The sequence below is a fragment of the Triturus cristatus genome, chromosome 2_1 (assembly GCF_964204655.1).
Source record: "Triturus cristatus chromosome 2_1, aTriCri1.1, whole genome shotgun sequence".
Lineage (NCBI taxonomy): Eukaryota > Metazoa > Chordata > Amphibia > Caudata > Salamandridae > Triturus > Triturus cristatus.
The window spans coordinates 437,853,958-437,873,642 of record NC_140581.1 but is presented as its reverse complement, the minus strand read 5'-3'; the positions used below and the strand labels follow the sequence as shown (position 1 = coordinate 437,873,642).

The window sequence follows — 19,685 nt, the reverse complement described above, 5'->3', positions numbered from 1 at the left end:
TTGCCGTGCATTACTGAAAACGTTTGAACAGTGCCCAACTACCCTCTCCCTCCCCCCTTCCAAGCCTCGCCCTTCCCCAAGCAAGGCAATACCATAAAGAAACATTCAACCTGAAGTACCAAATAAAGTTACAATTAAATGATGAACCTCCAGAAGGGCACTTCCGAAAAGATTTAAGCAAATCCAAGGTGTACACCCTGGGGGGTTGCAACAGAAAGACTGCCGGTCAAACAACTGAATCATTGGGCTCTCCTCCTCTCGGTCCCGACCAGTTATTGTTTGTAGGTATGGCAGAATTCCTGCGCCTCTGTAGGATTGTCAAAAATACAAGCACGGCCCCCCACCTCAATCTTTAGCCTGACAGGATACAACATACCATATTTTAGACCCAGATTCTTGAGGGTGGCCTTCACTCCATTGAACTTTCGGCATGCATTCTGCACCATTACAGTAAAATCTGGAAAGAAGGACAGTTTGGAGTCTTGCCATATGTGGTCTCCCAGTTCCCTGGCAAGGCGCAGCGCCGAATCTCTGTCTCTGAAATTCATGACTCGCGCAATAATGGGTCTTGGGGGGAAGCCAGGGTTGGGCCGAGGTCCAAGGGATCGATGTGCACGCTCTATGACAAATCCCAGGATAAAGGACTCTCTTCCAAATAAGTCAGACAATAAGCACTCCACAAATAATTCCATCCTGCCCGATGTGGCAGTCTCAGGGACGCCCAAAATGTGGATGTTATTGCGCCTACTTTGCGCTTCTAGGTCTTCATTTTTAATAGCTACCTCCTTGAGAATTTGCTCAACACGCTCCAGGCGCTTCTGGGACTGCGCAGTGCCATCCTCGATGTCTGAAATGCGTGACTCCGCCACATCCAGGCGTCAATCGTGCGCCTGAACCTTGGCCCCCATGTCTGCTAGGCTTCTGTCTAAAACGTCAAACCGCCCGTCTAGGGCCTTGAACCCTGCCCTCATTTCCTGGAGCATAGATGCCGAGAGCGTAGGGAGATCATCCGCACGATTTGCACCCTGTGCACTCTCTGCCATGGTAGAGGTCTCTCCAGTTGCTCCGTCCGTGAGTTTTTCAAAGGGTAGGGTCCTCTGTTTAGGGTCTTTGCGGCCCATTCCGCGGTGCCATGGCGCAATGAAGTCGCAAAGTGGGAAAAGGGCTCTGTGTGCTATCTGCAGACCAGAGTGGCTATTGGAAACGGAGTCAGCGTTATGTGGCGTCGTCGTAGGGGGATATATGTGTTAACTGCGCAGTTCATTAGGCAGCTCAGAGTTGGTGGGAGTAAACGGCAGCAGGGGGATGGGAAAGCTCAATGTAGCCAGATGCCGATGGTCAGATCCGCAGGCTCACCGTCTCCCCTATGGCTGTGCACTTGATAAGGCCTGCTGCATGTGAGGCCTACACACGAGGGGCTGACAGACAAGGAGCCGCCAGAGACACCCTGTGTCGTAGCGTCGGTCAGGAAGACACACTAGGCACAGCTTCTCGGAGGAGGTGATCAAGTGAGGAGTGTGGTCGGGAAGCCGCCGCGGGGTGTCCGGAGCGGGGAGGCCGCATCTTCAATTCCTCTGCAGGGCCGGGAGCAGCATCTGGGGAGCGCAGGTCATCTATGCCACACGGGCCCAGCAACTGCAGCATGTACTCTGGCCAGTAGGTAGCAGGGAAAGGGGGGGGGGGGGAAGGGACCACGCAGCCAGGCGGCCAGCCGCAGTGCGATCGGGGTCGGCACCAGGGGGCCTCCCCCTCACTGTCATATACACCTATGCACCCTTAATCGGCACGCAGCAGGCCCTGTCCACCACGCGCCCTTGTGTAAATGGCGGGTGCGTTCAATATGGAGCGGACGTGGCCGGCTAGGCCTGTGTCGAAGCCCTTGTTCGGCGTATTAGGGGGGGTGGGTTACCACCCCCACTGCAGCTATGGGCCCCCGTTCACCTCCAGTCTCATCAGGCGCACCCTCTTCAACCCGACAGCATCGGCAAGGACCGTGGCGCCGCACCACGTCTCTCCGCGAAACCGGGCCTCCAGTGCCGTACCTCAATAACGGGAGCGTCCCAAGTTTCCGGAGTCAGCTTGCCAGAAGCAGGTTCAGGTCAGGAGCACAGCGCCGCTTCATTCAGGGCAGTTGCATCGAAAAATATATGAGATAATGCCGGAGATGTTGTACCGGCAGGCGGAGCTTCAACAGCAAGCGGCCATCTTGGACGCTTGCGTGGGCACACCGCCCAGATTTTTGCACAATATTTCAGAAGAGATAGTGACTATATCTCAAACTAATTCCTTATCTTGGACTCGTTTTCACCTTGTAATGGCTGAGTAACAAGCTAAGCAAGTTAATTTAACAACGTAGCAGGTTCAACACTGGATATCACCCTCCCAAAGGTATATAAGGAGGTGGAACTACCATTACTTCTTATGGTCATAATTGAATTTCAGAACCATAACAATTATTTCCTAACAAGTGTAGTCTTTGTGTCTTTGTAGAAAGGTGTTGTTCAACTTTACCCAACATCATTTTACAGCATGTCCAATCGTAGCTATTTACCCCATCTTAGGTTCTTATCTAGGTCAATGGACAGAATTAATATTAATCTTTGTAACAGATGACCTGAGGCTTGCGATGGATGGTAATGGTGCAGGAGCTTTTATAGTTCTTGCATTACGAGCAGATCTTTACATCAGGCCTCCACAGAGGGTGCTGAAATAGAAGTATTTTACTAGACAGCTTTGGAATTTGGGAGTAAAAACAGATTCGCATTGCTCATGGAAGTATGTTAAAAGGTTAAAGAAGTGATTTTATTAAACTTGTAACTACGGGTGTTTATATGTAGCCAAGGCTTTTATCTGGAGGAGTGAGTTCTGTGCATTTATTACTTCCTATTTTTTCAACAATAAGGAGCAAAACTGGTAAAATCTGGCAGAGTGCCACTGACCACATAATCTTCATTATGAGATCACAGGAGCTTGGCAGCTGTGCAGTGACCATGACTTGGGCCAAATATTTTTGGTTATGACTTCACACATGGTCTCAATTCCACCATTTCAGTCTTATTCACAAATCCAGACTTGTAAGGTGCTACAGGGGTCAGTGCTACCACACCCTTTCTTCCTGCACACCCCTGAACGATCCTCTTCAGCTAATAAAAATGATTAGGTAATATGGATTTACATCTTACAGTTATGCAGATTACTCACAGTCTCTACTCAAATTCGATCCATCTTCGATAGAAAGTGTACATGTCTATTAGCTATAGAAGAGCAGATCAGTCATAACTATTTGAAGATAAATCACACAATAAGAGAAATAAAGATGATAGGGTAAAAAGCCTCTAACTGGAGTCCACCCATATGGTCAGGAAAGCTAGGGGATTAGAAGTACATCGGTACGGAAAGTGAAAAATCTGGTAGTAATCATGAAGGCCCAACTAACACTCATTATTTCCAACACAGTGAAAGCAGATATCTTTAATCTGGAAGAAATTAAGAGTTTATGCTTCATATTTTAGCTTTCTAAAGAGACTGCAGAAAGTAATGGCACTTTTTTGTTGTGTCAGGATGATACAAATAATGCTTACCTAGGCTTAGAAGCCTTAAGTATTTCTAAGTGCCCAAACTCAACGGTATCTAAGTGGTGACACGATTAGACATTAGTTCTCTAACTTTACTTGGTGAAAAAATACGTGGGTCAAAAGCTTAATAGGCATAGATCCATAGCATGGTCAATGAGCTAAGTTGTGGACGGAGCCCCAGAGCAGAAGGATCTAAAAAGAGTCTACACCGGGAAGAAAGGAGATGGAACACAGATTCAAATGCCCCATAGCAGGAACTTGCTGTTATGTGCTAGAAGGCGGTAATCAATACAGTCAAATCTTCAAAGGTGACAGGGTGCAGCTGACCAAGATGCACTTGTGAAATCTGCCAAGTATCCTGGCATCCAAGACCCATCCTTACTAGAGTAGGTGGCTCTCAATCTTTGGGCCCCCTGATCACCACTGCATCCTGACTGGGTGCTGTCCATCACTTGAAGGGTGGTGATTCTTTAATCTCCTGCTGTCTCAGGAGAGACAAAGTGGTGAAGAAAGCCTAGAGTTATGGGTCAGGACCAGGGACCCCAAGGAAGAAAATGTCAATCAGCCGATTTCAGACCATTAGAGATCAATTGAAAGGCCCCATCCACATTGGGGCAGAGCTGTGTAGGGCATGTGGTTTGAACACAGGGCCTGGTGCCATGACCATGCACAGCCTTAATACGAGACCATGCTGGGCTCACTCCTGCAAGGTGGAGATTGTGATGCCCCCAGGATTATGAAGATAGGACCGGATGGATGCTGTATTGCACTTTTATACCAGGACCCACATACAGCACAGAATGGCTGATTGAGGACTTGAAATGGTGGTCTAACTGGAATGGGGGGCCTGGCTAAAACTGCGAGCATCTCACAGCCTCACATCTTACACCCCATGTGATGTCTGGGCCTTAATTGGCCAGGTACCCAGTACCACCCCCTCCCTATGTGCTCCCGAGTGGAGGATGCGCAAATATGGTAATGGACTACTGATTTTTTAAAATGCTATGCTCGCTGGAGGCTTCTGGGGGCAAGGAGGAGGTATAGCCCCTTGCAGAAACTACACACCTACATATTTCAGCTGGAGTCAAACAGCTGTAAACTTAGTCATGCAGGATGAATACAGCAGATCAAAATCTGTGCAGTCTTCACAGGTGGGGTCCGGGTTGCAGGAGGCGACAGGTGCAACAAAGAGATAAGAAATATTAAAACTACTGATAATAAAATAGATGCACTCACGATGCAGCTCAATCGCATGAAGGGGAGGTTACATAAAAAAGGCAGAAGAACTGATTAGGCAGAACAGCACACTTAAAACATGGAGGATGGTTCCAACATGACACACTGTTCTGCATAGAAAAAGTACTAGAGTTGATGAAGAACGAGAACCTTGAGGCACGCTCCCAGAGAGTATTGCAACCTATTCACTACACTGGACTATAGGAAATTCTTCACTTTACACAACTAAGATATACAAAATAGCACTTCTTAACAACAAATCTTTTGATTACTAGGGAGAAATGGCTGGAGCGCAGCTTAAAACCTTGCACCTGGAAACTAAGAAAGTCTTAACAATCCCCAAGAAGACTCAAGCTAGTGGCTGAGTACCTAAATAGACATAGAATAGATGTGTATCTCCTACAGGAGATCCACCTTGCTTTAGGTATGGTTCTATATTTGACTCGAACTGGGCCAATATGGTACTTTGCTTATTATAGCACTTACTCTAGGGAAATAGTGATACTAATATACCACTCCACGATTTCAAGCCGGTGAGGTCACACATAGATATCAATGCAAGGTTCATACTGGTACTTAATGCCTCTATAACACTGATGAATGCATACTCTCATGAAAATGACACCCCAGAATTCTTTGAAAAAGTATAAATTATACTGTACTTACAACATGATCAACATATTAATTGCAGATATTTCAACGTATCATTCGATCCTATACTCAACAGATTCAAGACCCATAACACCCATGTGTCCGGAGCTACTTAAGCACCATGGCATATTTGGAAATGATAGATGTGGTGGACTATTAGAGTTGGATGTATGAACTAATACGAATTAACACTTACTACGTCTCGGTGCAGGACTCATGCTCACACAGACTACTGGTTGGTATTTGGTGGCAAATCGTTGAAGGACATAATATCCATCCCAGGCACATTATTCAAACACTTTGCAGTGCTACTGGAGATGGATATTGCAACTGTGCTTACACAACAGCACCTCTGGTTCTATTGGAGGAGTTACGTTTCCCAATTCAACGTGCACATTCACTCATGATTACTAGTTTGAACAAAATGTATGTTCGGCACCACACATTTGGGAATCCTTTATGACCTATCTCTGTTTGATCACCATATATAAACACATTGGTGTGCCCAAATGTATATGAACAGCAGTTGTCTCACCTGGAGACATCCATAAGGGCCATGGAGTCAACATATAAGGACACTTCGGCTCCTGAGGTACTCAGAGAAATCAAAAAGGTTGTCCTCTCCTATAGGGGGTTGCTGATCGCAAACTGAAATACGTGAGTACACACACTATTGCCTGTAGCTATGTTGAGTGAGACAGACCCTGGAGAACATTTACATGGCTTCTTAGGCACATGAAGAGTTGCAAAAACATTACTGCAACACACAAAAAGATGGTAGTACAGTGGGTAACACTGAAGGAACTGTTTAACTATTTGTGATGTATTACTCTAAATTATACATGTCCAATATATCAGCAGGTTTGTTGTGAGCTCTATCCTACCTTGACAACATAGCCCTTGCCTGGGTAGATGCTGTATGAGGAAAACATTTGTTGTAAACTTTCACTATCTACAAAGTTACGATCTAAACAATACGGCCACCAGTAAGGTCCCAGGATCAGATGACCTTACAAATGAGTTTTTATAAAGAGTAGAAAGAAATCCTTGCATGTCTTCTACTCAAAGAAGGTGAGCCATTGCACAAAGGGATGCTCCCAACTACATCATTAAGGTACTTTTAAAGCCAGCCCAACAACATGAAGACAATGCTAATCCTATCAGACACTTTCGCTGTTAAATTTAGATAATGAAATAAAGTCATTGCATCCAGATTGTTGCCACTAATGGATAGACTGATCCTGCTGAATTAAGCCGGGTTTGTCCCAGCAGGCCGACATCTCATTACGGAGTTGTCGCTGATTTTGAATGCTGAGAGGACTTTAGCTTTCCTGGAGTGGCCCTTTCTGCTTGAAGTTCTTAGGCCTTGGTTCCTAGTTTATTGACTTAATTAAACGTCAACACACTGTCCCGCGTGGCAAAGTGCACACCAATAACTGGATGAACCAGATGTCTGAACTCTTACCTCCAAGCAGAAGCACCAGTAAAGTATGTCCTCTGTCACTGTTCCTCTTCCCATAGCATCAGAACCTTTGGAATGCTGAATGAGGGAAGAGTCCTCCACATAGAAGGCTAGTGTTTCGTATTAGGAGGGTCCTCTTATCAGTAAACAGAAGAATGTCATCTACTTAGAATTTACTAAGTGCCCTGAAGTAAATCTGTTTCCTGTGGTCAGGGAGTTAGTCAGATTTGGTCGCCTGGCTGTAACACGAATGAACTAGCCTAAATCCAAGGTACATCTGCTCATCTTAGCTCCACGGTGTAGGGATCTGGAGTTCCCTTCACACTAGAATAGAGACTCTGTTTATAAACGTGGTTTTGTCATGGAGAAAGATCAGAGAAGGGTATGTTGCAAATGGTACCGTTGGCAAATCTGTCTAAATCTAGATATTGCATACAGACAGTGTGGTGAACAGTATGGTGCTGGAGGGTGATCAGTCTACAGGAGGGTCTGGTGCAGATATACTCCCATGCTGAAGAAGAACCCTTTGTTATCACAGATAATGGCAAAAATGGTGATAGACATAATGCACAACAGGGAGCGGATGCAGCTGGGACACTGATTTGTAGAGTACACATTTATAATGATTGACCACTTCTGAGACACAGGAAGAGTAAGTACCCCCTTAGATACCTTTACTTACTATAGTCTATGCCAGGTAGCGAGTTTACCCTTACCTTCCTTGTCGATGGAATCGCATGAACTCTCGCCTTTGATTCAACTAATAATAACACAAGAAACTAGGCACTGGATTTTAAGCTTTAGGGTATATTCATGATAATAATTGAGGTGCCTTACCCCAGTGTACATCCATCCCATAAACAATGACAAAGGAACTTGAATATGATGACTGAAAAGACTGCTGGAAATTATGCAGTTTGCAAACTATGAAATATCGGCTCAAACTCCTGCATTTTAAGTTTAGCACCATATCTATTACTCCCCTCTACAACAATACATATTCCAATGACCTTATGTGTAGCAGGTGCACTCAATGCCATACTAACTTCATAATTTCATACATTTAGAATGGCAATGCACTGCCATATAGGACTTCTGAAAAGAAGCTGCAGCCATAGTCACTAACATACTACATCTTCATATTGACCCCACACAACTAACCCAAACCAATGAGACAACTAGCAGTTTTATTGATTCTATGAGCGAAACAGCATGTAGCCATGACCTGGCTGAAGGGACAACGCCCAGTGATGATGCAGAGTTATTCTCATCAATGCAACTAAAAACATTGAGGCAAAGAGATGTTTGGGGGGTCCCCTTTTTGACTACTGGCTGACCCTGAAGAAAGAAGACTAGTTCATGCCTCAGTCATACATTGGGAGGTAGGAGAGCTTTGGACAATATAATACAGCCCTGTATGCTGTTGCAACAAGGGCACTGTTTGAAATTATTTTTACTTTTTACACTAAATAAAGGCTATGACCTCACTGCAAGTTGTGACAAATTGGCATACAGCATTTAATGCTGAGGTCAAGGAGTAAGTTGGAGCGCTCATCACATGTTATGATCTAAGACTTGTCTGTTAAGGATTGTTTCATTGTTGTTGACTTCATGCACAATAAAATAAAAATAAAAACTATTTGAAGGTAACATCTGAAATATGAGGTTTATTAAATAAATATTTAAAAAAAGAGATTGTCAAGGTATGCCTCCAACTACAAAGGTGTGCTTTGAGGGACAAGCCAAGATGTTACTATTAGTTCTTCATTTGAAACTCCAACCGAGGGGTTGGAAAGTTTTCTCAGTCTGGGGCCCTTGTCTGTGGAATTCTTGGCCTTCGGAAATTAGGCCCCTCTCCTCATTTTCCTCCTACAGGAAAACGCTCAAAACCCACTTACGTTAGGCATTAATTATACGTTACTCGTGGGGCTTATGCTGCATGAATCCCAGCTATTTGAATTAACCAAAACTGGCATCAGTCAGTCATCCGCGTATCTTGGGGTTTCTCACCCCTCCAGCCTAGGGAGAAACCAAGGCTAGAGAAGTCATGGCTCTGGTGGCCCAGGAGCTCAGGGTCATATTCCTGCAACAGCCAAAGCGACTGTTCAGGCAGGGTTGGATCTGTCCCGCATTGTACATCCTTCGAAATGTGCGTTGACTCAATAATGCTACTGACAGAGCTGTTGCACCTGAGCTGCTGTTATAGTCAATGACCAGCTACACATTCACTACATCCACTCATAGTGAGGGAAAGATTACATTAAAATCACTGTGCAGTCTTCATCTAGCTTTTCATGCTGTTGCCCCCCTCCCCTCCTTTCAGACCTAGTCAAGCCACTGAAGAGGATATTCAAACAAGCATTTTACAATGCAATGGTCTCGGCATTGTTAAAGTTAGAGCTATTGGCATTGCTCATGACATTATTTTTGTTTATGTTTTTAAAACATTTAACCCGTTCGACGCGCATGACGGAACGGTTCCGTCATGCACGTCGGTTGCGCTGTGCGCATGACGGAACCGTTCCGTCATGGCCCCGCCCGCGCACGGAACCTTCAGCGTGGCGCGGAAATCCGCGCCGCGCTGAAGGGGTTAAAGAAACGGCATTGTTATTTACAATGTCAATAGCTTAATCTCTCTCAAATGGTGCGTTTCAGTAAATGCAGCCTGCTACACTCTTTTAACAATTACATTGAGCCTCCACCGCAAAGATCACACCCTGAGCAGGTCAGCTCTTCAGCTTTAAGAATACAGATTGGCCTATGTGTTCCGCTGCCAATAACTGTACTAAGCGCAGGGCTTTAGGTGGGCCAGGTCCTGCCGGTGGTCAGCACAAGTAGTTTTAAAAAGTAGATGCTGAGGCGAGGCTATCGGGCTCTCCATGTTTGCCCTCACCATCAGGGTGAAACAAAATCATAACTCTGCAGCAGGAACATCCTTCACTGTCTGTGATGTAACATCAAAGAGACTTGTTATAGTTCTTCCACAGCCTCATCCTTTCAGAACTGAAGCATTTTCAACATTATATACAACGAAGCCATAGTTGTACCTTATTTATCTTATGCAACTAACAACCATTGACAAAGGCAATAGTCATGGCTTGTTGTAGGTGTAAGTTACATGTTGTATTATATATCTAGATACAATTAAAAAAGAGACAAAATACTAGTCGGGAAGCACACTATGCTAAGCACAGATGAGGGGCGGGTTTATAGTTTTCTTTTTTGGGTTTCATTATTTTACTGTTCTATAGGAAAATGATAATGTAGTATTCTCATGTTGTATTTTAATGTACTATGTTGTCTTGTTCCTAGCTGCTCAGTCTGTGTGAGTGTTCTGTGCGGAATGTTGGTGTGTGGGCTATGAGTGGAATGTTGGAGTGACTGGTGTCAGTGATGACAGTTGGTGGGTGGGGCTGAGCAGCTAGCAGGCTGCTCCTGGTGGGGCTGCTGATGAAGACTTACAGACTATTATACATAGGTCTTATGCTACTTGTTACTTATTTCAATAAACCTACTTGAACCTCATCATACAGCGTGGACTACATTACTACAACTTGTGCTATGAAATTTGAGCTGAAGTGGAGTGTGAAGCACATTCAACTTATTTGCTGAAATGTAGACTGTATTATATTAAAAGAGGTGAATGTGTTACCTAAACCTAGTGTCTTCCATACTAATAATGTTTGCTCCCATGTATAACGTAACCGGAGACTGAACCTGAGACTTCCAGACTGGTGATGGGTAATAATTCAAGCTTTTGAATCCGAAATATGCCAGCTATGGAGAACTGTAGTTTCCAGGGAGAAAACGTAACAGCTCTGCCAGTGTATGAAGGATGTCTAAGCTTTGTGGGATGTTCCAGGAACGTATGACTCGTGTTTTGTTTGTGTCTGTGTGTGTTGGAATGCCCCTGCAATGGTGGTCTGATATATGCTTTTCCTCTTCTGCCGAAATGCTGCATTGTGCCAGATAACCTTTTCGTCGCTGTTTTCAGCACGTGTGTCCACCAGATGGTGCTGATGTACAGCTTATTTGTTGCAGCGTCCTGCTGTTTCGCGAACCACCGTCGAGGGTTTCAGTCTGGTGATGGTTTTCTTCATTTACTGCAGGGCCCTTTGTTACCCAGAATTATCGAAGTGCCAGTTATTCGTAAATCCTGACGGTTGTAGCCTTGTTGAGCATAGGTATAAACCTGTTATGTAGTGAAAGCTGAGATTGGCATGCCGTGATTGTATGCCGTGGTGTAGGTGCACAGCCACTGCTAATATCACTACTGCACCTCTGCCTCCGCGCATAGATGTCTTATCCTGCTTTAGCTTTCATTCTCTGTTTGCTTGGAGAAGCTGAGGCGCAGCGGGTAGATCCACAGCCCCTTTGCTATTGACCTTTGGAAAATCTGTTTCAGCTCATGGAAAAAGAAATCTTTAGTGGGCCAATGAGTGACCTCTCGTCTGAACTCCCCCCCCAGATTAACTTCTCGCGAACACCAAAATCCCCGATTTACTCCACTGGCCATGCAACGAATGCACTGAATTGCGAACATTGACTATTTTCTAGCCAAACTAGCATGGCTCACTCTTTCAGGCGAGCACACATTGTACTGGCGAAACGGACGATGCCAGGCGTTGCTTTTGCCCGCAGACTTCAGGCACCAAAGATACCTATCCCTATTTTTCATAGCCGTTGGTTTTAATGTCCTGTAGCACCCGCTCTGTGCAGACACCACTGCCTTTCTCCGAGGCAAAGCAGAAATGCCTCGGAGAAAGGCAGCGGCGTTTTCGGATTCGGGGGCGTGTTTCTTTTTCTCTCCTCTTCCCATTGGCTGGAGGAGAGAAAAACACGCCTAGAGAAAAGCAACAAAAAAACACGCCCCCGAATCCGAAAAGGACGGGGCCTGTTCGGAGAGACAAAGCCTCTTCTCCAATGGCTGGCCAGCATTTAAGAGGCCAGCCAATGGAGAAGAGGAGAGAAGAGGGGCGGGTTCAAGCCCCTCTTCTCCAAAACATTAAATCTCCGGACTTCCGGTTCTGCCTTCGGCAGACCGGATGGTCCCGAGACCTAAAAATCCTCCTTCTTTAATAGCGGTCGCCACATATAAAAAGACCTGTTCTAGTGAGTGCACCTTTGTTAAGCTAAGCAGCATAACTGACAAATACTTTACCTACCAGTCCCAAATTAAAAGACAATCACTACTTCTTTTGTGATTTCAGCTTTTTTTTGATACAGGCAGCTCCGAGTATGTAAAGTGTTGTTATTTGCTGTCAATGCAAAGGAGCAACTTCGATGCAAAACGTGCCTAATTAAATTTAGAACGGTCCTAAGAGGATAGGACGAGAATCAAGATATCCTATTGAATTTTAAACTGCCATCAACCATAAACTCCTAAAGTTACAACTAGCAGTAAAGTCAGGCTTCAACAAATTAAAACAGCGACAGCCCTGCTGAGATCATAAGTAGCCGTAGGATTTTTGAGAAACATACATTTTCAGGGTTTGCAAGAACAATCACCCTTTTTCATGCGATCAGACCACAATTTTAACAGCAAGATGCTGAGGGGTGAAGTTAAACTGAAACCAATTAAATGAGTTGAGAGGGTCATCATCTAATCGGAAGCTAGAATGGATAATTTCAGCACATTCACACGCACAGCTCTATTACAGTTGGTATAAAAGTCATATCAGATGAGGACAGTCCCATCACCAATTGGTGTTCCTTTAATTAAGTCTCAGAGAGAAATAACCAAAATGCATTAACTATAGTAAATTAAATGAAAACAGACTTACCCTACTTTTAAAATAAAGATAAATTGTACAATGTGGACAATCTTCAATAGATCATACGATTCAAAGATTCCTAATGCCTTAAAAAACTTTGTGAAGCACAGCAGCACAATGTATCTTGTCAACCTGCAAAAAAACAGAAACAGTATCACTTAACAGAAATATGTATTGATCTTGTGTGTAGCTTTTTAAATGCGGAGGCATTTAACATCTCATTACGAGCATGGACATAAATACATATAATAAAAAGGAAATTAAACAGTTGCTTTAACTACTAAAACAAAACTTCTTGGCTAATTCACAGAAGGTGTAGCACATGGCTGAGACTAGTGAATGTTTATTTTCCACATACAGAGTAAAGTTTTCACTGATGCGGTCCATGATGCAGCTTCGTTGAGTGCTAGTGAAGCTTGGTAGATATCATTTCACAATTCAGAAGGCAAAATGACTGACAATACTAAGGGTATTATATTGTGATATTACAACTGGATACCAAGGTGGAATAACGTGCAGCACAGGGCATGGGTAGGTTAGCAGTGCCAGTTAATAGGAGTAAATAGCACCACAGATCATACCAGAGGAGCAGCTCAGATTCCAGACGAACAGCAAAGGGTGTGGCAATGTAGTGATAAGAAGTGGGGTGAGGCAGCACAGATGGAGGGGGTAGAGCAGCAAACGCCATGGAGGAGCATGGGGGTTGCAATAGAAGGCTTTGTGTTGGAATGTAAGGTATCTGATGAATCCATCTACTTCCTGCTGAACAGTCCAGTTATTGAGTTTCCACATAGCTACATGTAAGAGCCATCATCGTAAAAACATAACAAGTTGTATAAGGAAGGAGTCTTCCCAAATACTTTATGATCCGACACAACAAATTAGTGCAACGCAGCTACACTATCTTAATAACTCTCTGTAGTAACACAAGCATTAATGACTCTCGATGAATCCCAAAACTAGATTTTTAAGTGCCAGAGCTTTCTGTCAAAGAAATGCTTCCATTAATTACCTTCTTGCTCACCTTCCTTATCGAGAGTGCCATGGGTTAAAAGTCACACATTAACAACATAGGCTAAATACATTTTACCCGATAGGAATGAGAGCTGGCGCTTCACTTCTTGGCTGTTGCTATTTCCAACTCAAATACACTTACACATCAGATGTTCGACTCACTACTTATGCCTCCCGTCACAGCTTCTAAAGGTCATGATGTTGCTCAGTATGAAGATGAAAACAAACAAGGCTAAGTGGAAATGACAATACACCCAACAGAACGAGTCTGAAAATCTACGATTTAGTTCTTAGTTTGTTACTTGGGCATAACCAGCTCTTAGATGCTATTTACAAAAGAACATAACCACGATTATGAATGACAACAAAAATGTATCATCCACATTAGGGAGTATGCACAATGGAAAATAATAATACAGATCATATTAGGGGAGCATAGGTCCACAATGTGGTCTGTCGTCACTAGTGGCTCCTGGAGTGTCCAATAAACTAGGTCTGCCACATCAGCTTCTTTTCCAAGAATGAGTCCCCCGATTTGTCACAATTATACCAGGGACTTGCCATTTTTTGGTACTCTGTCCTATGGTTTTCTGTGGGGCTCCAAACAATATGCTCTCAAAATATCCCAGGCATTCCCAAAATGTGGATGAAGATATATCACCTAACTGATAATCATTCTCAATGTATTCACACAACCCTAATCAATAGTTTCACTAGCCTATTTTACCTGAAGTAAATAAAATGCAATGTTAACAAAGGTGCTACAAGTCCGTTTTCTGGATCCTAGGGCTGTGAGTGGTTACTCTGCAATGTCCACCAAGAGTACTGCTATGACCCTCCATCACGGTCCAGCAGGGAGAATATATAGTATATAGTTCCCACCCTGGAACTCAAGTACAATATGTCAGTACTCACACACATTACAGTCATATCTTCTAAAAGGAACAGATGTTCTTTTTTTACATGTAGGAAAGGTTTGGTTGTTACGGTCCCAAAAAAAATACCAGATGGCCCTAGCAAATTCATGGGCTCGGATTAAAACCCAAATGTAATTCTAGCACCTTGAAAATGCTTCAATGAAGGTCCAAAGTCTCTGGGGGATGAATGCTTAAGTGCTGCACATTGATTTCAAACAGAAATCTCTCAAATGAGTTAACTGTCCTCACACTACCACAAATGCTTTACCTACGACTAGGAGTAGCTATCAGTTATAACTCAGACAGCAAATGGATATGTTCTCCTTTTACCCTAGCTTGCAAGATAGATTAAGGTGCACCTTCCTGAAACCACTTGATGAACGTGTCTAGTTGAACATGCATGGTCGGAACATTAATTAGCTGGAGATTTGAGGAGCTCTCTTTATTGGTTGGTGGTCTGGTCATGCTTCTGTGATCTGGCTTATCAATAGCTTTAACACGTATTGTGTCTCTAGACAACGGAGACTCCATGCATGCTGGTTGGTCCTGTATTCAGGGCCATCTTTAGAAAGAAAATATTGCATACTTTAAGGGAAATCTGTAATCTACTCAAACTTTTTTCTTGTAATTGTAATGAAGCATCCGGGATCATGAAAAGTGCTCTAGGGAAAGAAGCAGAAGAGATCTATCTTTGAATTGACCCTGGGTGTTTTTTTGCTCTATAATGGTGTCCTTTCTCTATATACCCATACAGACACAGTACTCACTCAATTGCCCAGTCCTAGCATTAACAGGTGAACTTCTCTTGAATGGGAACCAATTGCACACTTACAGTGGAAAGACAGAAACGAATCCCAACATAATAAAATAGAGTTTGCCCTCTAGTAAATTGACCTTGGTCTCTCTTTAGCCCCAACGATATCTTAAAGGATGTCCACTAGACAGCGGTCACTCATGGCAGAGGGAATAGTAATTCCAGTTTTAAGGGTATAACTCTGTATAACAGCAGAGCTAATCTTGTATCTGCCAGAACTCAATGTGACTCTTACTTTTTATGACTCCGTTTTTATTCAAACTTGGAACCAAGACGTGGCAACAACCTTCTGAGGAAAGCTTAGAAGTTACATTTTCAGCTGCCTTCCTCTGTCAGGTTAGAGAATGTACTGCTAAAACAGGGCCACATTATTATGGTGCCAATTTATGGTAGCCAGGTAAAGACAGGGGCCTGGCCTTAAGTATGCACTATACTCTGGCTCATTGTCTAGATCTATTTGACCTTCTCACTGATTAGCATTTATAATACTTTCTCTATCAGAAATGTGGTTGTAGTATGCTTCAATGATCGACATTATCTTATGAACTAACTGACCATTATTCTATAATTACTGAAAATCGATCAAGGTGGAAGGGGTGATGTGTAGCTTTATTAGTTAATAAACACCTATCATTTTGCTGACTGTCGGTTGATAGGTTTCATACATTTGAATCCATAGTCACAAGCTTTATGTTATGTTAACCCCTCATGGTTGGTTGCTTATGTTTACCATCCACCAGGAAATTAGTTTGAGGAAGAAACCAATCTTGTAATCGCAGCAACTCCAACCCATGGGCTGACAAGAAGGAGGATACAGAGATGCCCTGGTTAATCAACCAGATAAAAATCCTGAAAATTAGGCAACGGGCCCCAGTGCAACACATGTAAAGGATTATATGATCTACAAATCTGTCCCAGATAAACTTAAATAGGAATTTCTACCATTCTTTGATCATGCCTCACTAAACTTTATATTTAATGTCGGTTTTACTATACTATAAAATTGGAAGAGATACCAAAGAAAGTTATAATAAGAAACGCCAGATTATTAACATACTGTGTAATTGAAAACCTGTTTGCTAAAGCCTTTTATCATCACACGCCAACCTTTCATTGAATCTGTGGACCTATATAACTTTACTTTCAAGGAGACTTGTGACCACTTGGATCCCAAAGAGGGATGCATTAACAAAAGACAAAGTTAGATAGTCACAACAATAGTACAACGCTGAGCTAAGATCACTTAGGACTCATCTGCTTCAAGCCACGAGGAAGTGGAGGAAATCAGAGAGGCTGACAAGACAATATTTGAAAACAATACAGAAGCAGCACTGAAGTAACTAGTTCTGGTTATTTTAATACTACGGTTGACTAGGTAGAAAATAGTATGAAAGAGCTGTTCATATTTTGCAATAAGTGAAGGCGATTGGTTCACCCAATGAATTCTCTGTCAACAGCAGAGTACTATATGCTCAGACCACCCAAGATTTCTTCATTGCGAAGGCAGAAAATATCCTACAGAACATTTCATTAGAAGAGAGAGAGCTCTGATCTTGCTTTCAAATAGCATCAAATGGACAGCTGATTGCTCTCATACCAAATTCCTTTTTACTTGCTTCTGCCTTCCCTGCCATGATACAGATGTCTATTTTGGAGACGGGCCTAATTTTGGGTAACGTGAAAATCACTCACTGCCCAGTTGTTCCTGTACTTAATTTCCAGTGAACAATTTTATGTTTAGTGACCCTAGTAATCAGTGAGATTGTGAACAGCTTTCTACGGAAAGGCTGGATTCCTGACAGCCTAAAACAAGTCAGAATAACTCCCCTGTTTTTCTTGTTAAAAAATCTTTGAAGCCCGAATGGCCAGCAAATTATAGGCTGACTATAGTGATATTTTCTAGAGGAGACAAAAGGGGGGTGACCCGCCAACCTTTAACGCAAATTTAAGAATCTCATAATATTCAGCAACATAGTCAGGTTTCCTCCCTGGATGAAGTACCAAATCTACCTTGCAGAATGCAAAAGACAGCTAGATGAAAATTGTGACAGAGGAGTCAGCTGCACTGTGGTCCTCCGTGATCTCTTGGCCATGGTTGACACCAACAACCACGTCAGCCGCTTGCAATGGTTTTATCCAAGGTAGCTGCAATCACAATATGCTGGTTTGATTTATAGTAAATCAGCATTTTAAAGTGTATAAGAATGGCTTTAGTGCTACCAGAAAGGTTCATGGGCCCTCCGATGCCCCCATCATGCTTTTAGCATCCTCTTGAAAACTTTGTGATCTGCTGATGGCCCCAGAAATTGGGGTGGCGGGTGGCTCATGGGAAGTGGGAGTAAAATCACTACTGTAAGAAAGACGGGCAGCTGGCCTTCTCTCTGAACAATATTTTATTATGGCAGAATATGCGAATGCTTGACTTGTTTTTTTTTTAAAATTTCATTTCAATGTTCACTTATTGATCAACTGCCGCTGTTCTATCTAAAAGTAACCATAGCTAGGGTCATAGTTGTGGCCCACTGAGACCACTGCTGCTCTGTTTAGTAGGCACTTTCCAGAAAAGTTTGGAACACCTTCAGAAAATACAGAATGATCAGTCTGGGCAGTGGCGAGGATAACATGCTGGGAACATCAGCCTCTCACTTAACAGGCTACATTGGTTGTCCATAGTTCATAAATTACATTGAGTCTTAATTCTAAAACACAGAAATGTACTGCTGATGGTACTGTGTACTGAGATAAAAGGCTAAAACTTTATATCCTGGGTGGATACTGCGATCCCAAGACCATAGATGGTTAAAAAAAAAACATAGAATAACGCTGAAGGCTATGTCAGATAGGATGTAAGATGCACAGGGCTACTAATTGTGGAATGAACTTCCACTCAACACATACACAAAGCATAGGTATGCCATGTATACAGACGGTACTCTGCTCACAACACATTTTCACACCACACACTAACTTCTAAAATAACACATTGTCCAGAATTATATATCACAAACACAAGAAGTGCCAAAGACCAGTTCCTGGAACAGTTTGTTGCTTTATTTCCAAAATATAAGATGTAGCAACCTCCATTTCCTTGCGTGTTTCAGTTTTCCCAATAAGCCTTGCTCACAGGCGAGTTGGCTCAGAATGAAATGTCCCATGCTAATGCTCATTCTTAAATCAGGGCTAGCACGTGACACTATGGCACGTAGTCTATGGCCTGCAATTCCCAGAATGCACTTAAAACGTAAATAGTTATTTTAATAGAGAAACTGTGCTAATTATGGTAATGCTGAAATAGCGTCCAGTCACCGCACTTAATCATTCAAATGATGCTTTCTCTAGCGAAAGAACGGTTTACATTTTGTGCCAACTCACCTGTGAACAAGGCTTAGTGGGAAAGCCAAAACGCATAAGGAAATGAAGGTTGCTGAATCTTGTAATTTGGACATAAAGCAACAAGCTGTTCTAGGGATTGGGCTTTGGCATTTCTTATGTTTGTGATGTACTGCAACGGGAAGCTTTGCCCCTGTGAAAGCTAAAGCCACCCTGCAGGGTTGGTGTGTATGTATACACTCCTGAGCACCCAGCAACAGGAAAAATGCTATTCACACTAATCCTGGGCAGCAGGCAGGTTTACTTTGGTAAAGCCCCTCTGCCTGGTCCCATTCAAGGAGACACCAAGCTCATACTCTCACAAATCAATGAATAGAACACTGTCACCATACAATGAACAGATATACACACTAGCAGCAGCATCATCTTCACAACCTGAAGCAAATTCAGATATGTATTGAAATCATCAGAAGGCCATCTGAAACTCTGACAGCACTCGAAAGCTGCAACACTTATAGAATGTATGTTGTTCACACCTATAACATAGCCTTTACTGCAGAGAATGGGTGGAGACTTTTGGATTCTAATGCAAGGATGTAAGAAGGGAACTGTTAAAGCTCTGGTGATACGTTTGCAGTGCTTGTAATAGGAAATAGGTCAAGCTGGAGCTAGCAAGAGGCTGCTAGCAGACTGGCAAGAAAACAGTTACCTGGCTGAAGGTTGATTATAGTTGGCTTGACAGCTATTAATGCCCAGCGAATATGCCTCCTTTTTAGGTCGAGCCTAGCGCAGTGTGCATGCGCTGCTCTGCTCGACTTTATGTATGGGCTTTCAGAAAGCTCACCACACGCTCGCACACGCTTGTGTGTGTGCTTTTGGGTTTGTGCCAGGCTATTGGCCTTTGCGTGCGTC

At 43.2% G+C, this 19,685-nt stretch overlaps 1 protein-coding gene across 2 annotated transcripts in view; it reads right to left on the bottom strand.

The window, feature by feature from the left end:
- The window catches only part of SLC30A5 (solute carrier family 30 member 5), a 427,281-nt gene that overhangs the window by 392,276 nt on the left and 15,320 nt on the right, over positions 1 to 19,685 (bottom strand). For both annotated transcript variants that reach the window (XM_085632130.1, XM_085632138.1), the window contains exon 2: positions 12,708 to 12,830. In XM_085632130.1, coding sequence (XP_085488256.1) covers positions 12,708 to 12,830 — 123 coding nt within the window. The remainder of the gene's footprint in view (positions 1 to 12,707; positions 12,831 to 19,685) is intronic.